This window comes from Corvus cornix, chromosome 3, assembly GCF_000738735.6.
Source record: "Corvus cornix cornix isolate S_Up_H32 chromosome 3, ASM73873v5, whole genome shotgun sequence".
NCBI classification, from domain to species: domain Eukaryota; kingdom Metazoa; phylum Chordata; class Aves; order Passeriformes; family Corvidae; genus Corvus; species Corvus cornix.
Window position 1 is genome coordinate 113,646,964 of NC_047056.1, and position 26,023 is coordinate 113,672,986.

The 26,023-nt window shown below is 49.8% G+C and overlaps 2 protein-coding genes across 5 annotated transcripts in view; both read left to right on the plus strand.

The window, feature by feature from the left end:
• The window catches only part of FBXO16 (F-box protein 16), a 33,418-nt gene extending 21,946 nt beyond the window's left edge, over positions 1-11,472 (plus strand). For 3 of the 4 annotated variants that reach the window (XM_039568382.1, XM_039568380.1, XM_039568381.1), the window contains exons 7-9: positions 3,294-3,399; positions 6,868-7,087; positions 9,636-11,472. In XM_039568382.1, the coding sequence (XP_039424316.1) occupies positions 3,294-3,399; positions 6,868-7,087; positions 9,636-9,703 (394 nt within the window). In that variant the 3' untranslated portion in view covers positions 9,704-11,472. The remainder of the gene's footprint in view (positions 1-3,293; positions 3,400-6,867; positions 7,088-9,635) is intronic. The other variant, XM_039568383.1, reaches the window with a different exon arrangement.
• Positions 11,473-15,595: 4,123 nt separating this feature from the next.
• ELP3 (elongator acetyltransferase complex subunit 3) overlaps positions 15,596-26,023 on the plus strand; it is a 46,812-nt gene continuing 36,384 nt past the window's right edge. The window contains exons 1-7 of the mRNA XM_039569924.1: positions 15,596-15,683; positions 17,038-17,137; positions 17,858-17,996; positions 18,662-18,732; positions 20,748-20,811; positions 21,988-22,056; positions 22,845-22,999. Coding sequence (XP_039425858.1) covers positions 15,656-15,683; positions 17,038-17,137; positions 17,858-17,996; positions 18,662-18,732; positions 20,748-20,811; positions 21,988-22,056; positions 22,845-22,999 — 626 coding nt within the window. The 5' untranslated portion in view covers positions 15,596-15,655. The remainder of the gene's footprint in view (positions 15,684-17,037; positions 17,138-17,857; positions 17,997-18,661; positions 18,733-20,747; positions 20,812-21,987; positions 22,057-22,844; positions 23,000-26,023) is intronic.

A 26,023-nucleotide genomic window follows, 5' to 3' on the forward strand; every position in this document is an offset into this window, starting at 1 on the left:
ATCCACAAAAAACAAGTTTTTCGTAACTCCTGGGCAGGTTAAAATCTCCTCGGAGCTTGACCTTGCTCTGCAGTTGTTTTCTGATCCAAAGGGAGAGGAGGACTTTGCTGCTCATCGTATCAGGGTGAAATTTTGACATTTAAACGGCAGAGTTCATGGAATTCCAGAGCCGTCTGGGTGGAGAGAGACATTAAAGATCATCCAGTTTCAACCCTGACACCTTCCACTATCCCTGGCTACTCCAAGCTCCATCCAACCTAACCTTGGACATTTCCAGGGATCCAGGGGCAGCCACAAATTCTCTGGCCAGCCTGTGCCAGGGCCTCCCCACCCTCACAGAAAATAATTTCTTCCTAATCTTCTTCTAAGTCTCTCCTCTTTTAGTTCAACACTGCTCACTGTGTAAAAAGTCGCTTCCTGTCATCTGCGATGACGAAGAGTTTTCATCTGTTCCTTTGTTGGGCTTTTGAGTCATCAGCTGCCTTCTCCCTTCCACAGCAGCACCGAAACAACACTGCTGGGAATTCCTAGCAGAGAACTCATCCTTGTTTAGCCAAAAAAAAAAAAGGGGAAACATGGCAAGCAGAAGGAGCTGCAGTCAATTCTCAATTACGCAGTGCAGTGGAGACAAAGGGAGTCCTGTAAGTGGAAACACAAAATATATTCTGCAGGCTGTGAGGCCAAAATTGGCTCTTTAGCTTTGAAAAACAGATCAATACATTTCCAGACAGCAGCTGGGCGAGGGTTTGGCCTGGCCAGGGCTCACTGAGGAGAACAATAACACTTGGCCACAGCTGAGGAGTGCCCAAAAAATGGGGTTCATTTGCAGTCTGGATGATAATTGAAACCTGTTTTTCGCTTCTGCTGGATTTCTTTGCCGTTTGCTCAGAAAGGCAGGAGCTTGTACCCCAAATCTGTGCCCAGGAGCTCAGTGAAAACCCCCCTGCAGCATGAGGGAGGTGGGACAGAGATCCCCCAGTAAGTTCACTGGGAGGTTTTGGGTTTAGGTGGGACAGTGTGGGAAAAGCTCAGCAGTCTCTGAGCAGTGAAATTAAGAACAGCAATGAGCAGATGTGCAGCCAAGGGAGTGGTGAGGTGATAGAGAAGAGATACAGACAGGGTTGAATTACAAATTGCCTGGAAGGGGTTATCAAAATCCCTCAATAGAATTATAGCTGTGACTATCGGCGTTGTAATTTATCACGGCGATGATTTCTGGTAGGTCTGGTTTGTTTTCTGCCTGAATTGTCCAAGCAGCTTTTTGTTACAGACAAAAAAAAAAAACCAAAACATTCCCAGAGATCAGCAAGGAGGGATTTGCCTCCCTGGGCACAAAGAAATATTGCAAAGGGGAAGTGAAAGATTTTTATCTAAAGCGTGGAGTCGAGTTAGGAAATTTTCCTGTGGGGCTCTGATCTGCCTACAAAGGCCCAGGAGGGCGTTTCTGTCAGGCCCTGCATGCACGGCTCTGCTGGAAGGCATCTGCTGTTTGTGCAGCTCGTTGCCAATAAATCAAAAGATTTGCCTCCCACTTGATCATGAATAATGAATTCCGATTCTATCCGAGCGCTGGAGCCCTGCCAAGACCGCGGCCTTGTGCCTCAAGACAGGGCCCTGCTACTTCTCACGACAACAGCTCGGCCAAAATGCAAGTTCTGTCCCCCCTCCCCAGCCTTGGGTAATTTACGGCCACAGGCTGGCTCTAAAAAACAGTTGCATATTGTCCTGGAGTGTTTACCCAACGAGAAAATAATTACTTGCAGTAATTGTTCTGTCAGCGGCCCCCGCTCCTGACAAAGAGGGGCTCGCTCGCGTGAGAAGGACTCGGAGCGTCCCCGTCCTCCCGGATCCCGACGCTCGTCTCCCCCTTTTCGTGCTCCTGAATAGCCAGCCCAGCACTCCGTGCCTGGTGGGTGTGTGGGAATTAAAAAAAAATTCCTTAAGGGAGGAAAACGGGGCGAGAAACACCGAGTTCAGCACTGGGAGCGAGAGACCTGCTGTCCTCATCCTGGCTCTGACGCCTTTTTCCTCATCTTCACTCCTTCCATTTTCCTGACCTGGAGCTGGGGTTCTGGGGGTGAGCTGACACCACGATTCAGACACCAGAACACGGCAGCAGATACCTCAATTTACAATAATATCTTTATTTACAGCCACCAGGCCAGGGCTGCCCTCTACCCAAAGGTCACAGCGTCATTCAGGATGGAAAACACCTTGAAGATGGCTGAGTCCAACCATAACCTGGACACTGCCAGGTCCACCAAAATGACCAATTCCTTCCCAGCTGGAATATTTTGGGTCGGATTTTCTCCCTTGACTGTTTGATTTTATAAAGAGGTGGCAGTTTTCCTCAATTTCCCACTTGAAATAATGCTGGATTTGACTTCATGCTCCTGGACTGGGATGAGGGAATACCGGCCACGTGCTGGTGTTGTGTGTGTGTTATGTGGTGTGATCCTGGCTTTTCACAGGATAAAAGTTGCTTTTAGAGTCTATTTCCACCCTTTATACCCATGATTTTTGTATTCCAACTGTGCCTTTTTTAGCATGGAGCCCAGAGACACCGGGAGAACCACTCAGAGCTGCTGCTTTCACTTCCCAGATTCCGTATCACGGAATTTGAATGTGGAATGAACACCTCCGGATCGTGAACCTGCCTGAGTGCTTAAAAAGCACTGCCTCAGAGTCTGGATTTTACTGCTGATATCGGAAAAAACGTGGCAGCCGGCCATATTCCAGTGCAGTTCACTTCATTCTCACACTCTGGAATATTCCTGTTCTGCCAGTTAATTGTGTTGAATTTAAGAACAGCTGAATATAATACCAAAAATCACGCATTTTTATACTCATACATATAGAAATAGATACATAGAATTATTTGGCTATAAAAACATTGAATAAACACCTTGTTGGAGGCAGCCCCCAGCCTTTTTTGCACTTCAGGTAACACAGACTTCACCGAAACTTCTCAAATTGATTTAGCTCAGCTTCTTTTCTGTGAATTTCCCGAAGGTGCTGTAACATCTTAGGTGCACTTAGCTTAAATCACTGAGTCCTGAGCTTGTGTTTGAGTGCCAGAATTTGTCATAACTTAAAAAAATACCGAGTTCCCACTTTCCCCTGAGTGCTGGTAGCTGATTGTGCTCTTTGGGGCTGCCCCAGGTGCGAGATGAAAGTGTGTTCTCTCAACCCACGTCTTTTTGGGTGCCAATATCCCAAAGGATTTGGGTTTTATCAACCCCAGGGAAGGAACTGCACAGCATTTATTGATATTTTTGCGTTCTGCTCTGCAGGAGGAGGAAGGGAGGAGGGCGCACCCCAGACCTGAGCAGGCAGGAGGCTGAGAGGAAGAGGAGAGGGGCTCGTGGATCCAATCAGCTCCGGAAGGTGAAATCCCTGGCAAGTGTCAGCAGTTTGTGATTCCATCACCTGGGGCGGTGTCAGGCACCCCCAGGAATGTTGGAGCTCGGAGTTTTTCCCTCAGGAAAGAGCTGCTGAGAGGACACCTGGGCAGGAGGAGGACACAAAGCCTCCCCCACGGCTGGCTGCTCTGAGGGAATCTCGCCGCATCCCAGACGCCGCTGGCGGTGGGAAAGGGGCAGCAGTGTCTGTGCAGAGACAGTGCCCCTGTTATCCGCTCCTCCCTCTCCTGACTATCCCAAAAATCCCTTTCCATGCTTTTTACAAAGTGCTGGCACAGTTCCCTCACAACACAAAGTTTCACGACTCCGGATCGCTGCAGTTTGACGTTCGTTCATCCTCCGTGCCCTGAGCCCGAGCAAAGCAGCCCCAAATCTCAACACTGAGGGCTCATTGTGCCCGGGGCTGCTGCAACAGGGCATCCTCCCACGCGAGGAGCTCAGGGAAGTCATTCCAGAGAGCTCCACGGGTTCTGTGGAGATGGCAACAAACAACTGCCAGGAGAAGGCCGTGCTCACGAGCGTGTCGGGGGTTCTGGGAGCAGACCTGGTGTTCCCAGAGCCCTGGAAGCCAGGGAATGCCTGGGAGTGGAGCTAAAGGAGGGTTACATGAAAGAGAGGCATTGTCTCCCAGATGGGGAGGCATCCTCCTGACCCAAATACAGCCTGTGGGCAAGGAAATTGATTCTGGCACTGCTGAAGAACAGAAAATATCATTATTCAGCCTCTGCCTCACAGTTGGCGCTCTCTTCCTCTGGAGGTCGGAGCGTCCTCACACGGGTTCATCCCACCACAACTTCCCCTTCCCAACTCCAAGCTGTTTTATTGCCAGGCCAGAAGTGAAAGAATCTCAGTAAAAATAGGTGAATTTGATTTTCTCTCCCCGGATTTTAGGAAACTTACGTGTTCTTCAAAGTTAATTGACCTGCAACCCCAATCAGGAAGCATTTGACTGATATAAAATGGGAGAATCATGGAATTGCTGAGGTTGGAAAAGATCCTTAAGATCATCGAGTCCAACCATCCCCCAGCACCGCCGAGGCCAGCACTGAGCTGTGTCCCCAGGTGCCACTTCCATAGGGATTTTCAATCCCTCCAGGGATGGGGACTCCATCCCTGCCCTGGGCAGCTGTGCCAGGGCTGGATAGCCCTTTCCAGGCAGGAACTGTTCCCAATATCCAACCTGAACCTCCCCTGGCATAATTTAAGGCTGTTCCCTCTCACCCTGTCCCTGTTCCCTGGGAGAAATCCTGATCCCACCTGGCTGCCTCCTCCTGTCTGGGAATTCCAGAGAGGAAAATTCCCTCTGGAGCCTCCTTTGCTCCAGGCTGAGCCCCTTTCCCAGCTCCCTCAGCCGCTCCTGGTGCTGCAAACCCTTCCCCAGCTCCGTTCCCTTCCCTGGACACGCTCCAGCCCCTCAGGGTCTTCCCTAAACCTTTTATGTTGGAAAAAGTCCTGGATCCCTCCCGATTTTGGAGTTGTCCCCGTGTCAGTAGAAGAGCTGAGTTTTTTATCCTCTTGTACAAACCTGTTGCTGCTCCAGCCACAAATGAGCGCAGCACTAAAGACAATAAAGCTGAGCTTAAACCAGGCTGATGCATAGGGAAATAAGTAAGTAAAAAAATAAATAAATAGAATTCTCTAGGAATAACCCAGAATTATTTTCCATTTATTAAAGGCAGCATTGGGAAACCTGGCTGAAATGAAGACCTTTAGAAAGGCTCCTATTTAATCAAGCCTAAATAAAGAGGCTTAATGTGCAAATCTTTCGGCAAATCCTCAGAAGAAGAATAGCCCAGGATGAAAGAATAAACACCCAAGGCGAGCAAACACCGGGTCAGATTAAAATGAAACCCTGAAATAGATCAGTGATCCCAGTGCAGACCGTAGGTGAGAATAAAGAATATTCCAGCCAACAGCTGGAATATAAAATATAAATAAAATAATAAATAAAATAAAATAATACATAAAAATATAAAAGGGTTTTTTACATGGAGCTCCCAGCTCAGGAGGCTCAACCAGAGCGCACCAAAATGAGCATAAACACCTAATTAAGGGGACATCCACTGGCTCCACGTTTGCATGGAGTGAATGAGTTCTCCCCGAGTAAAGCTGGGAGGGTTTGGAGTTTATTACTAATCACAGAAAGCAGAAAATGTGACCAGGCTCGCTCTTCATTTGGAAGAAATGAAAGTCAATTGGCCCAATTACACGAAAGAGTAAATTACAGTGAATTAAGTTAATGAGGTCTCTGAATGAAGGGCCACACTCTGCACACCCCCAGGTCCGTGCAGGCGGGAGGCAATTCCTGCCCTCTCTTTATCCAGGGAAATGCTCTAAGGATACTCCAAGGATGCCACTCCAGCTGAGAGCCCTGAGTTCGGAGCCCAAGGTGTCACTGCTGCCACACCAGTGCCCTCCCCACGAGTCCTTCCCAGCAAATTCCCAGATATTTTATGGGGAAGGCGGAACTGGATTGGTCAACGTCAGCAGTGAGGGGCTGGGTCTGCCTTTGTCTGCTCCAGACACTGCCCCACCCTCACAGCTGCTCCCAAATTAGTTTTAGTCCTCACTAAATAACATCTTTTTGACAGGATCAGTCATTCCTGCCTCCCTGGCTGTGTCCCAGGGTAATGAGATTGAAGGATCTGAAGGCAGGAATGCATTTTTTCCATGACATATTGACAGGGAATTGATGTTCTGAGTAAAAAAATCCCATTTCCAGGAGGTGGGAATAGCCTACAGGGAAATCCAGGATTCCCAGCACCTGGTCCTGGGCAATGTGTGTTTATATTCTGTAAAGCTTATTTGGAATTCTCTCGAGTTGACATAATAACGTTTGTTCTCTATTCTTACCAAATAATTTGGGTCAGTCCAAAAAAAACTCGGAACTGTTCTTTTTCCAGGACCTGGGGGTTTTTTGAATTTTTTGGGATCTTTCTCAAGGAATAAAGTGGGTTGTTGAGAGATTTTTTTTTTTTTTTTGCTTAATTTTTATCCTGGTTATGTTGAAATAAACTTCATCCTTTACACTTTTGAGTCTTCAAGCACTGAGCGAGACTGGGATCAGTCCCAGCCGCGTGCACAGGGGAGAATTCGGGCATTAACATATTAATTAATGTGGAAAATTAATTAATGCGGGTTTAGCTTCACTGGCATCAATTTCTAATTGGGTCCTTCTGTCCTTCAGGTAAATTTAGACCACAGCACAGCTCAGAAAAAGTAGATTATGGTTGTGGTTTTTAGGACTATCATTTGGGGATAAAATTCATAGAATGTATAGAATTTCTCAGTGGATTCCAATGTTTTCAGTCCCTCTGAAGCTGTTGGGATGATGATTTCTCTTCTCTTCTCTTCTCTTCTCTTCTCTTCTCTTCTCTTCTCTTCTCTTCTCTTCTCTTCTCTTCTCTTCTCTTCTCTTCTCTTCTCTTCTCTTCTCTCTTCCCAGTTGTCACTTTGTGCCGATCTCGAGTCTCTCCCAAAGCCACCAGTTCGTCCCAGCTGGGCCACACCTCAGCAAACTGGGAACTTGCCCTCCAAGGCAGCAGCCAAGGCCCTGGTCCAGAGCTCCCGTTGGAATGCCGGGATCCGGCCGGGACCCGTCCGAGCTCCAAAACCACGGGAGAGAGGAACTGGAGATGGCACCAGGATGGGCACCAGGTCCCCATGTGAGTGTGAGGTCCTGTCCCTGGGGAGGCTGTTCTGGAGACAACATCCAAATCACGGAATCATAAAATCTTGGAATGGTTTGGCTGGGAAGGGACTTTAAAAATCATCTCGTTTCACCCCCTGCCATGGCCAGGGACACCTCCCACTATCCCAGGTTGCTCCAAGCCCTGTCCAGCCTTTCCTTGGACACTGTCAGGGATCCAGGGGCAGCCACAGCTCCTCTGGGAATTCCAGCCCAGTCCCTCCCCTCCCAGCCAAGAATTCCTTCCCAAAATCCCACCCCAAGCTCCCCTTTCCCAGTGGGAAGCCATTCCCTGTGTCCAGTCCCTCCATCCTTTATCCCAAGTCCCTCTCCAGCTCTCCTGGAGCCCCTCTCAGGGGGTGGAGGGCAGGGCTATGGGTGTTGGGAATCCAGAGGACAGGGATTTGCTGCACCAACAGAGAACACGTGGCCGGAGATGTCACATCCAGCACTTCCCAATCCCCCTGTTTATCACCACTGTCACCGCGGGATGGAACACGTGGGCTGGACTCACCAGCACTCCGTGGCAGAGCAAGAGATCCCAGAGCAGATGTGTGAGTGGGCTCTGTCCAAAATCCAAGTCCTGGAGAGGATCCAGGAGGAGCTGAAGTGGTTGGGTTGGGAACCAGAGCATCCAGCAAATTCCAGGGCCAAGCAATGAACTCCAGGGAAACAAACAACAGCTGGGAACTCCAGGAATGCCTCCCAAAAATAAGGAGCCGGAATGACACAATCCCAAACAATTTGAGGCCATTTCAGTCTGGGGTTGGGTTTGGAAACCCTTCATGGCACATCCTGAAGCTCCTCAGTGTCAGGAGCCTGCTGGGAAAGCCTCTTTGGGGTCTTTGGGAAGTCCTGGTGGTTCACATCGGGGTCGTCACCGTGAGGGTTCCAGTCTGTGAGCCCTGGTGGTTTCTTGTGCAAAAATGGTGAAGAACCTGGAGTGAGCAAAGGAAAAGAGGACTTTGATGGAATACTGTTGGGATTTTAGGAAAGACACAGGGGTAGAGTGATGGGAGCTCCTCCAGGTCAATGATTATCTGGTAATTATTGATCTCATCTAGATGGGAGATGGTGGAACACGTGGAGACCTCCAGCCCCCCTTTGGATCTCCCAAACCTTGCATTTTTAGCAGATCCATAGGTTAATCTCCACAGGGCAAACCAGTGATCCCAAATCCTTGTGAGGAAAGAAAGGATCTAATCACAGACGAGGGATGATACATCAGGACAGCACTGGAATCCTTAGATTGGGTTGGATTAGGGATTGGATTTAGATTTGATATTAGGAAAAATTCCTTCACTGGAAGGATTGTCCAGCCCTGGCACAGCTGCCCAGGGCACTGGCAGAGCCCCCATTCCTGGAGGGATTGAAAATCCATGTGGATGTGGCACCTGGGGACATGGATCAGCGGTGGCCTTGGCAGTGCTGGGGGATGGTTGGACTGGATGATCTTGGAATGCTTCTCCAACCGCAACAATTCCGTGGTTCCATGAGCGAGGCCTAAGGAAAACACAAGTAGGGAGCAGAACGTGAATGCATCCTGGACATAAAAACACCGGGATCAGGCTGGAGAGTCCCATTCCCTCCTGGTGCTGAAGGACTCCATAAAACAGGACCCTGATCCTGGAGTCCTACGGCGTGGAAAGAGCCGTGGGAATGTTGTAGGCTGGGCCGGGGCCAAGTCATGCAGAGTTTAGTGTAGGATCTGGGCCTTGACTTTGGTCATTCCAGAGAATCCAGGGAATTCTGGTGTGGTGGCCTCCCAGGAATGCGTCCCTCAGCTCCGGAGGCGCTGGGAATGGGGAGAAGGTGTTTAAGTCTCTGAACTTCTCCATGAGGGGAGGTTCAGTGCTGTCAGAGAGGATGTGGGAGACCAGGGAATTCCTGCAGGGATGTGACCTCCCAGGGACTGTTAACGGGGCCATACTGGTGGGGGATACCGGGACACACCGGGATGGGCCAAATCCAATCCTGGCTGCACCCAGGAAAATTACAAACTGTGGAAGAGGAAGGGGTGAGTGGGGAAAGAACTTACCCACACCACTGCTGTGTACAGCACCCCGAGGGGAATCATCCCTGAGGGATTGCACCTGGATTAGGGGCGATTTCACAGGGCAAAACCGTGTTTTGGGGTTTGTTGTATCAGAGAGAGACAAATCCTATCGTGATTCCTTCAGTGACCTCTCCCGGACCTTTGTGAACTCTGCCAGGCTTTTCCCAAGGGAAACATCCCACCTCTGGATCCTGCTCCAGCTGGGCTTTGCCAGAGCGTGTTTGCAGATTGTCAGGAAGGGACAGGAAAAGGAAAAATGTTCTGATTGATGATTATCTTCCCTATAATGAGATCACGAGCGGGAATAACCTTCCCACTCAATCCAGATTTGGGAAGGTGTTTGAGGTATTAAATGTCACAAAAATCCTAAGGATTGGCCGAGCACTTAAATATGTTTAGAATCGGAATTCTCTAAGTCAATCGGAGCTCTCTAAATTAATCCGATTCTTCCTATTTCTCTCTCATGCAGCACCTCCTCTGTTTGAGGCTCAGCCGTGGCACATTCCTTCATCCAACCAAGGATCTGACACGGAATAAGGGAGGACCCAGAGTATCCTTCATTCCAGCAGAACAGGAATTCATCCACCTGGCACTGGGGAAACAACGGGGATGCTCCTGCTGCGCTTTGCGATCGGAACCTGTTTTCCTGTCACTGGTGCGACATTCCCTTTTCCTTATGGATTCTGGAAAACACGGCAGGACTTCCAACCAGGAAGCACCAGAGAGTGCAAGGGAAAAGCACGGGAGAAAGGAGAGTCAGGGGAAACGCTCCAAGGACAACCTGGTTAGGGATGTGCTGGAGACAGAATTCCTTTCTCATGTTAAACAAAGGAATTCCACCTTTTCCATCGTGGTCCTGAGAAGGAAATCAAATCCCACTCTCTTGCACACGGATCCATGGGGAGCTGGAATTGATCACTGAAGAGATTGGGAATCCCGTGCGCTCTCTCTCTCTCTCTCTCTTTGGGCTTTTCCGCAGTTTGGGGAATTCCCAGGAAACGGAACAAAGAGCAGCTTTTAAGGATAAGGGGACTGAAAGCACAGCAGCTGTAACTCATCCCAGAGAGCTGGGACGAAACGGAACCTTTCCATTCATTGGGAAAAATCATGGCATGCACAGGAATCCTCAGCATTTATGGACAAAAATCACATTTCCGAAGAAATCCCAGCCACCAAGCACAGAATCCCAGAATTAAGGCTGGAAAAGACTTTTTAGATCATCAAATGCAGCACCACACCCATAGTCCTTAAACCACGTCCACAGGGGCCACATCCACAGGTTTTTTGGGGGCTCCCAGGAATGGTGACTCCATTCAGCGCTTTCCAACCCTTTCCATGAAGAAATTGTTCCTTATGTCCAACCTAATCCTCCCATGGGGCAACTCGAGGCCCTTTCAGCACGGATGAGGAGCAAACTTCTGCTCTGAGAGCAGAGTATTCTGTGTCACTGGAGGGTTTCCGGGGTTTTCGCAACACCAGGCACCGGGCACGGCATCCCATGGATGGAGAGCATCCAGGGGGAGACTCTTCACATGGGAACACGTGAATTCCAGCTCCGAATCACTGGTTTGACAACTCAGCGCATCTCCCTCTCCCAGACTTTGGGGTTTTTCCTTTTTCTGGTTTTCCTGGGTGCTTGGAAGGCCTAAGAGCTGATGAGTCCGAGCTGTTGCCTCCCAAAAAAATCAGCCAGGAACTTGCAGGTGGGAATTATCTTCGGATCTGTTGATTATGCAGAAGACCAGACTGATGAATTTTGATTAAGGAAGCGAAATTTTGAGCTTTTAAAGTGAGGTGGAGCAAACCCCATCCAAAATATTCATCAGCACCGTTCCCCGGAATTGCAAATCTCTCCTCACCAGTTTTTTTTTCCCTAGGAAACCAAGTTAAATGATTGCTCCATGGGTGCTTCCTTGGCTTCCTAAATCCAAGCTTCTTTTGGCTTCCATTAGGCAGCAGCTGGGGTCAGATCCATGTTACAAACATGGAAATGATGTAACCCTGCAGCAGTGGTTTCTCTCTTCCCATCAGTATCCCCTGGAATTGTACAATTCCCAGGATCTGAGTGGTCTTGGAGGTGAGTCTTGGAGAGGCACTGTGCCTTTGCTGTGTCAGATCATATTTTAAGTGCTCACTGCACATTTTAAAGCTTAAACCTTCTCTGATTTGTAATTTTTTTTGTATTTATGATGCCGTAAAATAATAAATACGAATGCCCAGGAATGTGTTAAGTCAATTATCCCTGGAATACCAGCAGACCTACAGAATGCACCCCCTGTTAATCAGAATAAAATCCTGTATACTTACGCTGTACGTAAACATACTGAACATCATTCCTGAGGTCACCAAATGGGCCAGAATTTGAAATGAAGAGAAAAAAAAAACCTCCATCAGCTGCCTGTGCCACCCCCTGGGGCAAAACCGAGTGCCTGGGGCTGGTGATGGGCACAGGCAGAGGGTCCTTGCCCCACTTCAGAGCGAATTCCCAGATAACGCTGATAAGAGATCGCCAAACTACAGCTGTGCCCTTGGAGATGCGCATTTCCCTGCCCCGCTCGCTCGGCGTTTCCAGGTCCTGCACGACTGGAAGCAGCCCCAGCCTCTGATTAAAGGCACCTTTGAAAGCCCAGGGGCCAATGAATCAGCAGCGTCTGAATTGCAGCAGCCGCGGCAGCAGCGAGATGAGAATGCGAGCCCTGGGCTACAGCCCCGCTCAGATGTGGGGAACAAACCCAAACACGCCAGACTGCCTCTGACTGGAGCTCTGCTATCCCAAAACTCCACCTGCGCTTCCCTGGTGTTCCTTGCCCCGGAGGAAGGGCAAGAGTTCGGTACCGGAGTTTGGCTTCGGGGCCAAAATGAAGTTTTCCTAATTATTCTGAGCTAAAGAAGCAGGAACTCGGGGAAAGGAAAATGTGTAACTTCTGAGGACGGGAGCTGCGGGTGGGAGCACAGCTGGACGATTTTTGGAAATGCCCAACTCGTGTGGAGAGGTGGAAGATGAGGGAACGTGAGCTGCTGCCAGGGAAGTGGGAGCAGGAGGAGAGCAAAGTCTCAGCAGCGGCGTTGGAGGGATAAAGGGTTAATGGATGGTGCTGGAAGAGCGTGGAGACCTTGTGGGAAAGGGAGAGCAGCCAGTGAGAGGAAATAAATGCAAGATAAAAAGTTGCTGTAATCAGTGGATGAAGCTGATAACGAGCAGAGAGCACGGCTCAGCTCCAAGGCTGAGATGAGGGTGTGAGGAATTGTTTTTAGGGAGGAACAGGGATATGGGAACAGGTTTGAAATCCACCTCCTCATCCCTGCTGGAATGTTCAGACCCATCAGGGATATGGGAATGGGTTTGAAATCCACCACCTCGCCCCTGCTGGAATGTTCAGAGCCATCAGGGATATGGGAACGGGTTTGAAATCCAATTTGATCCGCCTGGAACATCCCAAGGCACAGCAGCTGATGGAATAGATTTGGGAGAGGGGAGGGCAGAAGATAAAGGTCTGGGGGGAAGCACAGCCACCTCCCAGACCATGGAGAAACTGTTGGTTGGCACAGGAGGCTCGGGAGACCCCGGGGGAGGTAAAATCCCAGGCCAAGAACAGGTCCAGGCATCGCAGGGCACTCCCAGCACATCCTGTAGGAAGGAGACTCAGCTCAGCTCTCCAAAAGGCCCAGCAGGCAGAAGTGGGAGCGGATGGTTTCAACCCTATTTCAACCTGTTCCATCCCAGGATCTGATTTCCAGGCACCCTCGTGCCATCCTCAGGCACCGGAGCAGGCTCTGGCTGCCTTTTAAATCATCCCACCCGGTGGGAAGAGCTCTTTCCTCGTGCCCTTTTCCCTCCCTGCAAGCCCTTCAGCCCCCAGGCACACCCCAGTCATGAGAGTGGTGCCAAAAATCCTCAGAACAGCCCCTGGATCCGAAGGTTTTCCAAGAAAAAACATCTTTCTTTTTGTGAGACTCTTTCTTTGTGAGATTTTTTACCATCCCACAAATCCCCAGAGCAGGTCACGTGGCCATTGCCAGCATCTCCCTGCTGTTTTATCTGTAATTCGGTGGTTTTTTCCTTGCTGCCTGTTCTCTCCTCCTCCACAGTCCTGTTTTCCATCCAGGCAGCATCTCCCCTCTGCTCATGGGTAGGTTCATGATCCACCAAAATCCAGGGATTGACCGGGATGCCACCAGCAAGAAGATTTGGGAGCAAGGCCCTGGCAAACAGCAGGGCAGTTCCCCAGACAAGGTGTAGTCCAGCCATGGAAATCCCTGTCTCCAGAAGGTGAAGCTCATCTGAGTTTTAGAAGTCACTGGATATTCATGGAAGAATCCTGAGCTGATTTTACAGGATCGTTGCAGAATTTGGGCTGGAAGGGACCCCAGGAGACCTCCGGTCCCACCTCCTGCTTTAAACAGGGTCAGATTTGGGTTTATTCCAGGTTGCTGAGGGCTTTAGGGTCTGCAAATCCTCCCAAGGAGGAGAGCACAGGACACTGTGACACTTAGGGAATCATGGACAATCCTGAGTGGGAAGAAACCCACCAGGATCATCAAATCCAACCCCTGGCCCTGCGCAGACACCCCAAAATTCCCACCCCGTGCATCCCCGAGAGCATTGTCCAAACACTCCTGGCGCTCTGGCAGCCTTGGGAATGTCACCATTCCCTGGGGATCCCGTTCAGTGCCCGACCCTTCGGGGGAAGAACCTTTTCCCAGTATCCAGCCCCACACTCGGCCGTGCTGCCTTTGCTTTCAGGGACCCCCAGAGCCGCCCTTTCCCCTCAGCCTCTTCCCCCCGCTCCCCTTCGCTGCTCCCTCCCACCATCCCCATCTCCCCCCTCCGTGCACTCCCCGGGATCCCGCGGGTCTCCGGGAGGCATTTTCCGCCTTTTGTCAGGAAAACCCAGCCCGTTTTTCCCTGCTGAAGCCGATGTTTTGCTACCATCTAGCGCTGAGGCGGCGCAGCGTCCTCGGGCCCGTGTGGGGATTCCTCAGGGGGGGATCGCAGCGCAAGGGGGAAGGGGGAAGAAAACCCCAGGGAAAAACTGGATTCTAACGGGGAAATAGGATGATCCCACTACTGGGAATATCAATCCGAAATTGTCCTGTAAGAACAGCCATAAGGATGTTCTTATACCCCGGGAGTGCTGTGTCAGGACAGCAGGGAGCTCCTGGAGCAGGCCCGGCAGCGAAGATGGGGAAGGACCTGGAGCTCTCCATGCCCAGGAAAGGCTGAGGGAGCTGGGGCTGCTCAGCCTTGGGAAGAGACCCCATCCCTGGGTGTCCCTGTGTGCAGGGAGGCTCAGAGCAGGGCCCAGGCTCTGCTCCAGGGACCAGCAATGGCACCAGAGGAACGGGCAGGAACTGATGCCAGGAATTCCACAGGAATCCCTCTGAGCAGTGATCGAGCACCAGAGACCAGAGAGGGTGAGGAGTCTCCTCCCTGGGATATTCCAGAGCTGTGCCCTGGGCTCTGGGATGGCCCTGCCAGTGACCCACTGTGGTCCCTTCCAGCCCGACCCATCCTGGGATTCTGAGAATCTGTAAATCTGGGATTCTGCGGGTCTGTGAGTCCGAGATTCTGTGGTTGTGGGAGTCTGTGCTTCGTGATTTCGTGAGTCGGTGATTCCATGATGCTGTGATTCTCTTGATTCTCTGATTCTCTAGTTCTGTGAGTCTGTGGGTCTGCAATTCTGTCATTCCACGGGTTTGTGAGTCTGGAATTCCGTAACTCTGTGATTCCATAATTTTTTAATTTGGGGGTTCCATGACTCTGTGATTCTGTGACGAATTCTGAGACTCTGTGATTCCATCACTCTGGGATTCTGTGATGGATTCTGAGACTCTGTGATTCCGTCACTCTGTGGTTCTGAGACTCTGTGACTCTCTGACACTGTGACTCCGTGATTCCATCATTCTACAGTTCTGGGATTCTGTGACTCTGTGATTCCATCATTTCGTGGCTCTGACTCTGTGGCTCCGTGACTCTTGAGATTCCACGATCCCGTGATTCCACGATTCCATCGTGCTACAGTTCTGAGACTCTGTGACCCTCTGACGCTGCAGTTTAGTGATTCCGTGATTCCCCTGATTCCTTGATTCCCTAATTCCATGACTCCTTGATCGATTCATTGATCGATTCCTTGACCGATTCCTTGATCCAGCTGACTGGATTCACCTGACACCGCGGCCTCGACAAACACCATCCAACCGAGCATCTCAACGGAGGACACTGCACACCGGGCACGCCATGGGCAGGGGGACCCGGGGACCCCAAACCCCCTCCCCAAAACCCCGGCGGGACCCCCAGAACCCCCCAAACCCGGGGGGTCCCCGGCGCCCCCTCCCGGTGCGGCCGCGCTGCCCCCGGTGGTTGATGGCGGAACTGCACCCCCCTCGCCCGTCGTGCCGCCCACCCGGCGCTTTACGGCGCTTTCGCGACGGCGCGGGGCGGTGTCGCTTTACGGCAGAGCTGTGGGATAGGCCGCGGGATCCGCCGGGATGAAGCAGAAAAGGAAAAATGGGAAAGGTAAAAGAGAGCCCTGAGGGGCTGGAGCGTGTCCGGGGAGGGGATGGAGCTGGGGGAGGAGCAGATGAGGCAGCTGGAGGGGGCTCAGCCTGGAGAAAAGGAGGCTCAGGGGGGATCTCCTGGCTCTGCACAGCTTCCCTGACAGGAGGGGGCGGCTGAGGCGGGGTCGGGCTCTGCTCCCGGGGAACCGGGACAGGAGGAGAGGGAACGGCCCCCAATAGTGCCAGGGGAGGTTTAGGTTGGATATTAAGAGGAATTTCTTCACTTAAAGGGCTATCCAGCCCTGGCACAGCTGCCCAGGGCAGTGCTGGAGTCCCCGTCCCTGGAGGGATTGAAAAGCCGTGTGGATGTGGCACTTGGGGACACGGGTCAGTGGTGGCCTTGGCAGTGCTGGGAATGGTTGGACTCGATGGTTTTGGAGCACTTTTCCAACCTAAATCGTTCCTTGATTCTCTGTGTGCGTGCGGTGGGAACGCGAGGTCGGCCTTGCCCCTTTCTGTTGTTTTGGAGGGGCTGAAGAGGCAGCCCCGACCTTCCTGAGGTTTTGGGGTGCTTTCCCCACTGTTTTTGCCGGGAAGGCGGAGCCCTGGGCACCCCGGTGGTGCTCAGGAGTTTGCCTTGTCCTGACTGCCGGGGGCAGAATGGGGAGTCCCGGTGTTAAGTGGGCTTTTCCCTTAAATCAGAGTGGGACAAAAACTGGGAACGGGATATTGGGCAGCAGAGAAGGTGCAGCAGCCTGACCAACCCTGCAGAGAGAGAGAGAGAGAGAGAACAGATGGGAATAGCTGAGGAAGCTGTGCCAGGGAGGTTTGGGTTGGATTTTAGGAAAATGTTCTTCCCCCAGAGGGTGGTCAGGCCCTGGAGCAGCTCCCCAGGGAATGGTGACATTCCCAAGGCTGCCAGAGCTCCAGGAGCGTTTGGACAACGCTCTCAGGGATGCACGGGGTGGGAATTTCGGGGTGTCTGTGCAGGGCCAGGAGCTGGGCTGGATGATCCTGGCGGGTCCCTTCCAAGCCAGAACATTCCATGGTTCTGTGATTTTAGGGAACGCAGGTTGTTGGCGACAGGAAACGTTCCTGCCGCGTTCTGTGGGAGGCTGGGGAGGCCCTGGGATGGAATTCCCGGAGAAGCTGTGGCTGCCCCTGGATCCCTGGCAGTGTCCAAGGTTGGGCAGGGTTTGGAGCAGCCTGGGACAGTGGGAGGTGTCAGGTTTGGATTGAGACGAGCTTTAAATTCCCTTCCCACCCAAACCATTCCACAGTTCTGTGACAGGAATCGAGGGCAGGTGCCCCTGGGTTGTCCCAGGTGGGAAAATCTCTGACTCCTCGCTGTTTTTGCTCTGTTCCCGTTCCAGGGGAGCTCAGCCAGGCCGAGCTGATGGTGATGACCATTGCTGACATCATAAAGCAGCTCCTCGAGGCTCACGAGCAAGGGAAAGATGTGGATCTCAACAAGTGAGTGCCTCTGGAGCTGATCCATCAAGGATGGGCACATCCTGTGCTTTCTGTGACACCCAGCTTTCATTTTCACACCATTTCTCTCCCATTTTCTGATCATAAAATCAGGGAATTCTGGGCTGATTTGCTACTGAGTCCCAAAATGGGTGGGATTGCTGAAAAACTCCAAGAAACTCTCACTGCCATCCTTCAGTAGTCCCAAATCCACCAGGAAAAGGAAATGTTAACGTAGGAATAATATTCGATCAGATTTTTTTAGGCTTGAACAACACATGAAGTTGTTGTTTACAGAAACTTCTTGCTCCTTTATTTATGTGGGGTAATAAAACCTGAATTTGCCTCACTTTTTCCGCTTCATCCTAAACTTTTTGTTGGAAATACCTGCCAGGAATTGCCTTGGAGATGAGCTCAGCTACAGGCTGGCTGTGTAAGGTTTCAACACATGAGTCAAAGCCCTGGAAAAGGACAAGCCAGAGCCTTGGCAGCCTGCACAAAGTTAGGATGAAGCCATATTTGGGAGGAAAAGGTGCAGAAAATAAAAAGAACTAAAAATGGCTGGCGGGTATGAGTTTGTTTTTGGTCCCTTAATGCACAGTGCAGCTGTTTGCTGCTTAATACTCTGTCTGCAGAGCAAAACTGCCAGAACCTACCAGGATCTCCGTGGAACTGCTGGAAATGAGCCCTTATTTTGGTCCTTTGGGGTATTTCTGCTTGCAGGCTGAAGACCAAAACCTCAGCCAAGTACGGGCTGCCAGCGCAGCCCCGGCTCGTCGACATCATCGCGGCTGTCCCGCCCCAGTTCCGGAAGGTTCTGCTCCCAAAGCTCAAGGCCAAGCCCATCAGGACGGCCAGTGGGGTGAGCACAGCCACCATCCCTCCTTCCCCCGCCATCCTCCCTGCTCCCAGCCCCAAACTGGGTCGGATTCCTGCCCAAAACCGGGATGGGGAATGCCTGGTGGCGTCGGCACGTTCCAGGTTGCCTTTTCTGTGCCCTTATGCCCGCAGGGGTGTGGCTTTGAAAGGATTTGGGGGAAGGTTCCTTCCTTGGAGGTTTCCCTGTGGCTGCTGCATCCTTGGAAGTGTCCAAGGAAAGGCTGGACAGGGCTTGGAGCAAAGTGGGGTAGTGGAAGGTGTCGGGGTTGGAGCGGGATGGGGTTTACGGTCCTTCCAACCCAACCCATCCTGGGATTCTCTGAGGAAAAAGGGGAAGTGTGTCCGTGTCACTGTGGGTTTTTCAGCAGAGCAGTTAATCCAGTTCAGGGTAAAACACCTCATTCTCCCTATTAGACCCAAATTTCCACACATGTGGAAATACTAAATCATACAGGTTCCTGTTTCTTGCTGCTTTTGTTCTCCCCTTCGAGGGTTAACCCACAGCTGTTTTGGGTGGCAGCCCAAGCACGGAGCATCCTAAAACAATCCCACAGATGCCCCAGCAGCCCCAGCCCTGCAAGAAGCTCTTTATTTTCGTCACTTCAGAGGCAAGGACTGTGATTTCTCTCCTCACTTCGCTCCCTGCAGATCGCTGTGGTGGCTGTGATGTGCAAACCCCACCGGTGTCCCCACATCAACTTCACGGGCAACATCTGTGTGTGAGTATGGCCGGCCCAGATGTGCCCTGCTGGGACAACTCCAGGCCTGGGGACACTTCTATCCTCCAGGAGGGGCTGGAGCGTGTCCTGGGAGGGGTTTGCAGCACCAGGAGAGGCTGAGGGAGCTGGGAAAGGGGCTCAGCCTGGAGAAAAGGAGGCTCCAGAGGGAATTTTCCTCTCTGGAATTCCCTGGGAGGAGCCATGTGGGATCTGCTCCCAGGGAACAGGGACAGGATGAGAGGGAACAGCCTCAAGCAGCACCAGGAGAAGTTCATGTTGGATATTGGGAACAGTTCCTGCCTGGAAAGGGCTGTCCAGCCCTGGCACAGCTGCCCAGGGCAGTGGTGGAGCCCCCATCCCCAGAGGGATTGAAAATCCCTGTGGAAGTGGCACTTGGGGACACAGCTCAGGGCAGGGAATGGTTGGGCTGGATGCTCTCGGATGCCTTTTTCAGCCTTGCTGTGATTCCATGACCCAAAAGGGCATTTTCCCAGCATTCCTGGATAAATCCAGTGTTGCAGGAGCAGCGTTTTGGGGCCAGGCTCCCATTCTGCACAGCTGCCAGGTTGTTGATACCTCACACATCACCCCAAAATCCACTTTTTTTTCACCTTTTCCTCAAGGAGAAAATCTTCTCCTTTCATGACCCAGACCCACCATTCCACAGGAGATTCCCACCTTCATGGTTATTAATTTATTACCAATTTGTTAACGATCAGGTGGGGTTTGTGTCCCTGATTTGGGCTGTTGCATCCCTGGGCAGAGGAGCAGGTGGGAGATTCCAGATCCTGCAGGAAAGCAGCAGGATCTGGGAATTCTGAAGGTGGCTGAGCTGAGCCCCTCCTGAGGAGGAGCAGGTGTTGCCTGCAGAAAATTCCTTGCTGTGCCATTCCAGTGGCTCTGGAATGACAGAGCACAGATGGAAGGGAGGCCTCCAGCTGCCAAAACCTCCTGGAACAGCCAAAAATGGTTTTATTTGAATCAAAAACCACAAGCTTGGCTTAACCTCGAAGTCTCTTCCTCAGTTTGACTTGGAGCACCTGAAATCTCCTCTTGGCTGCGCTTTTCCCATCATTTCTTTCCAAACATTCCCTGTCATTCCCAACACATCCCTGAATTTCACTCTGGGTTTGTTTCAGCTCCTCTGTTTGAGCTGTTCCAGGTGATTTTGTGTCTGAAATGGCTTCGGCTGCTCAGCTCTTTGCCAGCAAATGAATGTGGGCACGGTGATTTGCTAATTAATTGTATAATGATGACAGATGACTCGGGGTGAGCTGGCAGTGAGGAAACAAATCAATTATCCTGCGAAGCTAATGGGGCTGGTTTGGTGGAGGTGGTGTTGTCCTGGGAGCTGATCCATAAGGAAAATTCCCTGGATGCTCCCTCACCTTTCCTGCTGGAGCTGAAGGAGAAGGAGTTGCCCACCCTCCTGTCTGAATTCATCTCTGAGCACCTGGAATGTTTTGTTGATGAAATAACACATCCCTAAGCTCGGGGAGCCAATGCAGATGAGCTTTCTCACCATCCAGATACTGAAATTCCCGAAATTTCTGGAAAAGCAGGTGCTGGCACAGGAGGAGATCCCTGTTTGACATCTTTCCACGCCAAAGAGAAATCATGTTCTGCATGGAATAAAGTGATGCTCTTGAGGGAATCGTGGAAAATACTCAAACTGTAAAGTTATTTTTCAAAATCAGTTAATCTGTGGGTAACTGTTGCTCCAAAACTCTACAGCTGCTCCCTCAAATAATGCCATATCCCAGGAATGTTTTCAATATTTTGCTTCCAGAAAGTTGCTTTAGGTGGATGTAGGAATTTGACAGGTCTGAAGTGGTTTTGACCAATCCCTTTCTCACTACAATCAATTAAAATTCCTGTTTTGCACTGGACCTTCATTGTTTGCAAACACAGGCAGGCTCAGCTCCTCCCAGCATTCCTGGATTTCATGGAATCACAGAAACAGTTGGAATTGTGAGAGTTTAATTCCTGTTTTCTCTGGTTTTTTTGCCCTGCAGGTACTGCCCAGGGGGCCCTGACTCTGACTTCGAATATTCCACCCAGTCCTACACTGGATATGAGGTACTGATGCCCTCTTTTGGGGAATTCCAGCATTCCATAAGCCCGGCTTTGGGTTAGGCTGGGCTTTATCCCTACAACTCACTCGTGTCCAAGAGCAAAACCAAAACCAATCTTCAGAAACTTCTAAAGGTTGTAAAGCAGCTCAAAGCCCAGGAGGGAAATTCTTGATCAGAGTAAATAATGATGAGTTAAAATGTAAAAAGTTGTGCCCTCGTGTAAGAAGGGTCTTCAAACGCTGGAATAGGATGTGGGGAGGTTCCTACAGGATTAAAATACATAAGTTTTGGGGGAAAAAATCCCGTTTTTAAGCTGTTAATGCCTCTGAAATTGCATTCATTCCCTTTTATCTGCAGTGATTTCTCCCGAAATTTTTGTACCTCCCAGTTTTTCTCTCCCTGCTGTCTGGAGAAAGTTTAGCAGCAGTTTGTGACTGAATTATTGTGGCTGCTTTTAACCAAAAACCTCAGAGCTGTGGGAAGGATGTAAAGCAGGAAAATGAGGTGAAATCCAACTGGATTCATTTGGTGGACATTAATGCAGCATCTTTTAAACAGGAACTTTGTCTCTTTTTGCCTCTGTGATTTAAAATTTGTCCCATTAAGGAAACAGGAAAAATGGGAAATACCAAGTGAATCCAGGATACAAAAGGTGCCTGAAAATCTTCTTGAAATATTATTAATAGGCTTCCATCAGCTGGTGATAGAAGAAAAAGAGCTTTTAGGGATTTCAACTGAAGGAATAAGTTTAGTTTAGAGAATATTTGAGGCTTAAACTGAGTCTAGAGGATGCTGCCTGGGTGATTTGTGCAAGTGAAAAGGTTCTGAAATGAGCAGGACCAAAACCAAAAGTGCTCTGAGAAGCACTTTGTGATTTTTGTAACGCTGCTGTGACTCACTGCAGAGATTTTTTACCTGCTGGGGAGCACTAAAAATTGAATAATTTTGGTGTTCCTTGTAGGTCCTGTTGCCATCTCAGGACAAAAACGTGTTTAAGGATTTAAGGAGCCAAGTTGATATTTACAACTGTGCAGAGTCTTTATTGGTGGGTTTGAAGGCTTTGGGGCAGTCGGGATTTGAAGTTTTCAGCATTAATTTCAATGCTGAAAGTTCTTTTGTTCTTTTTTGCTGTTCTTTGGGGAAAAGAAGTTTCTAAAATGAATCTTTTTGTGTTTTGCAGCCAACATCCATGAGGGCCATCCGGGCTCGGTACGATCCCTATCTCCAGACAAGGCACAGAGTGGAGCAGGTACATTTTTACAGGGAATTTCCTTGGGATTGGATGCAAAAAAAAAAATGAGGATTGCTTTAATTTCTGGACTGGTGGGCTGCAAAAAAAAAAAACCAAAAAAAAAAAAATTTAAATGTATACATTTTAATTGTCCAGCTCTCATTTCCATGAAATAAATGGTGGGATTTGAACCTCTCCTGAGATCTCTTGTGTGCAATAGGTGATGGTTAATAATAATTCCAACAAAATGGAGCTGAGCTTCTCTGGAATTCCTAGTTCTTGATGATTCCATGGAGAATTTAATACTCAAACAGTGCCTTTCCTACCAAAGTTATTCTATTTGGGGGTTTCTTGCAGAGTTACATGTGAAAAGTTTCTCGATCCTGTTCTGCTTTGATTAGTTTCCTGTTTATCTCCAAATCCATTGGAAAATTCTCCATGAATTCAGTGTTTTCTCTCACGAGTTTTTAAGGAGAGTTTGTTCTACATGGATTGAAGGAGATGCAAGGAATTTTTTTGCCTTTCGGCTGAATTTAGGTGGTTTCAGTAACCAGTAACTTAAATAATTCTGATTCTTCAGGAAAATCCTCTACTCTGGGCTGTGTTCTTACAGTAAAAAAATGACTTTGGAGGGGTTTTTTTTTGCAGGGGGAGGAGGTTATAAAAAACCTGCACAGAAATATTAAAGATTTCTCATTCATGAAACAACAAAAGAAGGAAATGCAGCAGTAAGAAAATCAGGGATTGCAATTGGAGAAATCCCCGACTGATCATTTTTTTTCCCCGTGATATTTTTAATTTTCCAGCTGAAGCAGCTGGGCCACAGCGTGGATAAAGTGGAGTTTATCGTGATGGGTGGAACATTCATGGCTCTGCCTGAAGATTACAGAGATTATTTCATCAGGAACCTGCACGATGCCCTGTCGGGCCACACTTCCAACAACGTGGCAGAGGCCGTCAGGTGAGAGCCTGGATTCTCCCTCATGGAATTCTTTAAGGTTTAAATCGTTTATTCTTTGAAAACACTGAAGAGAATTAGATTTTTTTTTTTTTTTGTTTAAAAGGGAGTGTTTCTCTAAATACATTTTGAGGCACAGGATGTTTACAGCCCAACTCAGCAGCGCAGAGGGGCGGCAGCAGCAGGCAGGGAACGGCGAACTGGAAATGGCAGGAAAGGCCAAAGTTTTCCCCATTTCTTGGCATTCCAGCCAGCCCTGGCCCTGTCACGCCTCATCACCTTGGTCTGGAGTTGTGACAAATCCCATTGCCACGGGATTGATTCCCTGCAGCTGGGCAGGGGAGCTGCTCCAGCCTGGGAGGGCGGCCGGACGTCAGCTCCCGTAAGGAATGACTCAGCCCGGAGAGCGTCAGCGCTCCCGGCCCCTTCCAGCCCCAAATGCAGCTCCCCCTGCAGCAGTTCGGTGTGACAGGAGCTGCTCTGCTCGTTTTACAGCTCGGAAAGCACGGGCTGATTGATGCACACGTGCTTGGGGCAGGAAATGCTGAATTTTCAGTGCTTTTCGGACAAAAGAGGAAGTTTGATGTTTTGGGAGTTGTTAAATGAGGCAAGCATCCCTGTGATGGTTTCACTTTGCTGCCTTGTCGTTGTGGATTTTTATTTGTGACATTATCATCTCCAAGAGGAGTGATTTTAGAGCTGTCTTCTCCAGGAGAAGCGATTTTTAGGACCAGTCCTTTGTATCTGAAAGCTGCAACTTAATTTGGTTTTCCTCTGGAGGGCACCAAACACTTCTGCTGGTTTTCTTAGCTTTTTTTTTTTTCCCCCCCTCTTGTCACTCAAAGACCAAACAAAAAGTGCTCTGCTGCTCTTTCCCAGTGGATTTTATCAAGATAAAATAGCAAACAAGTTGAGCAAAGAGTTTCTGAAGGACACAGCTCCTCAGGGGAGGAGGGTGGTGGTTCTAGGTTGTCCATTCAAATTACTGCTGTGATTCAGGATGTGGGTAGTCCATATTTTTTTTCCCTGCTGCAGGTGTCTTAGCTAATTTTATTGGGCCTAAAATAATTTTCCAAGTAGCCTGGCCTTTGCTCTGCAGATAATAAGGAAACTATTTCTGCCACAGCCCGTGTGACCGAGCAATTTTAAACCCAAAGTGACTCCGTGGAGTCAGAGCAACACGGATCGAGCAGTGTGACAAAAACCTGCCCTGACAACGTGTGGGTTCTTCAGCACATAAATAAAGGTTGATATTTTTAATGTAAAACTCACATTATAAGTGCTTGGTAAATGGAGTTCTGTGGGAGTTACTCGAGTTGCATTTCCTAAATATTCAAGAGGCGAGAAAATGGGGTTGGAGATGAATCAGAGCTTTTAGTTTTTGTGCTTCTGGAGCTTGGTTGTCACGGCAGCATTGGTTGAGATGGTCAGTGACACTTGAAACAGACAGTCAAGGTTGAATTTAATTTCTCTTTGTAGTGAGGATTCATCTCCTTCACCGCTTCCATCAGCAGAGGCCGTGAGGAGTGAGGAATTCTGAGAGCGTTTTCCTTGTTTTATACTGGGCTCTGCCTCTCTCAGCTGACTCTGAATGGGATTCTGGGAGCCTTATTTCTTGGGCAAATCATTCTTTAACTTCAGGTTTTGTACAGAGGTTCCTTCATGTGGAAAAGGACCTTGAGCCAGGAGAGAATCACAGAATCCCAAGGTGGTTTGGGTTGGAAAGGACCTTAAAGCTCATCCCATCCCACCCCCTGCCACAGGCAGGGACACCTTCCACTATCCCAGCTTGCTCCAAGCCCCAGTTTTCCCTCTTTTATCCAGTAATTTCTTGTCTTTGTCCCAGACTCGTGCTCTGCTCTGTGTCCAGTGCTGGCCTGAGCTGAGCAGTGCTGAGGGATCATCAATCTGGCGTCCTCCTCCTGACATAATTTTCAATTTTCTTCTTGTAATGCTTCATCTCGATCAGCCCACTGAGGCTTCTGGCCCCAGCTAATCTGATAAAAAGGATGTGATTCTGTGCAGTTCCAGGCAGAACAGCACGACCAGAGCCTGCCCGTGGAGGTCGATCCCGTTCCTCACCAGGGACGGGCACTGCGAGCCTGGATAAAGAAATTACCCCATGGATTTCAGCTGATTCTCTGAGTTGCAGATAAATGCGTGAACTCATCGACCAAAAGTGTGATTTTTGCCAAGATAAACGGGGCAATTTGGAGACTCTCGTAGCGACTCTGTTGTGAGCGGAGGAAGGAAATGAATTCCCTGCGAAAGCGCTGTTGTTTTTAATATTTCTGCAGCGCCTCCCTTTTGGGGTAATAAATGCTTTTTTAGACTGTTCAGACAGAGCTCTTTGCTCGAGGTGCTTCGGTTTGCTTGAGAAATAGCTTGGCCGAGGAGTGCGTGAAGAATTGCAGAGCCAGAGGGGATCTTTGTTTTGCAGAGGGTGTGCAAAGAGAAGACTGAGAAGTTCTAATTTTTCTCCCTGAGAGCACCACTTAGGAATTTCTGGGCCCTTCTGGGTGCTTATCAAGCCGGGTTGTGGATTTGGTGATAAGCTTCCCTTCTCTAGCAGCAGGTTTGCAATTATTAGGAACTTTGCAATTGCTAAAGCATCGCTGGGATGGATTTTTCTCCCACAGGAGAAACTCATCTCTTTCCCCGGGAGCTGCTCCCATCAAGCCCCAAGTGTTGACTTGATTGCGGCTGCTTTTGCTCTTTCCTGAGGACAATCAGCCTCCGAGAAGGTGTAAAATGCACATGCAAATGAGAATTGCTGCTCCTCTCACCTGACCCGTGAGTCATGAGAGGTGTTGGGTTTATTTAGCTGCCACCGTGAGTCACCGGAGCCGGGAGCTGACTTCTAATGAGGGAAGGAGGCCCGAGGAGAGCTCGCCTGCTTTGGGAAAAGCAGGAAAATCAGGAAGGGCTCTGCACCCCTGCAGCTCCTGGGACTGCAGCAGCAGCTCTGGCTTCTGTTCCTGAGCCGGGCTCGGAGAGCTGGGGGTGTTCACCTGGGGAAGGGAAGGA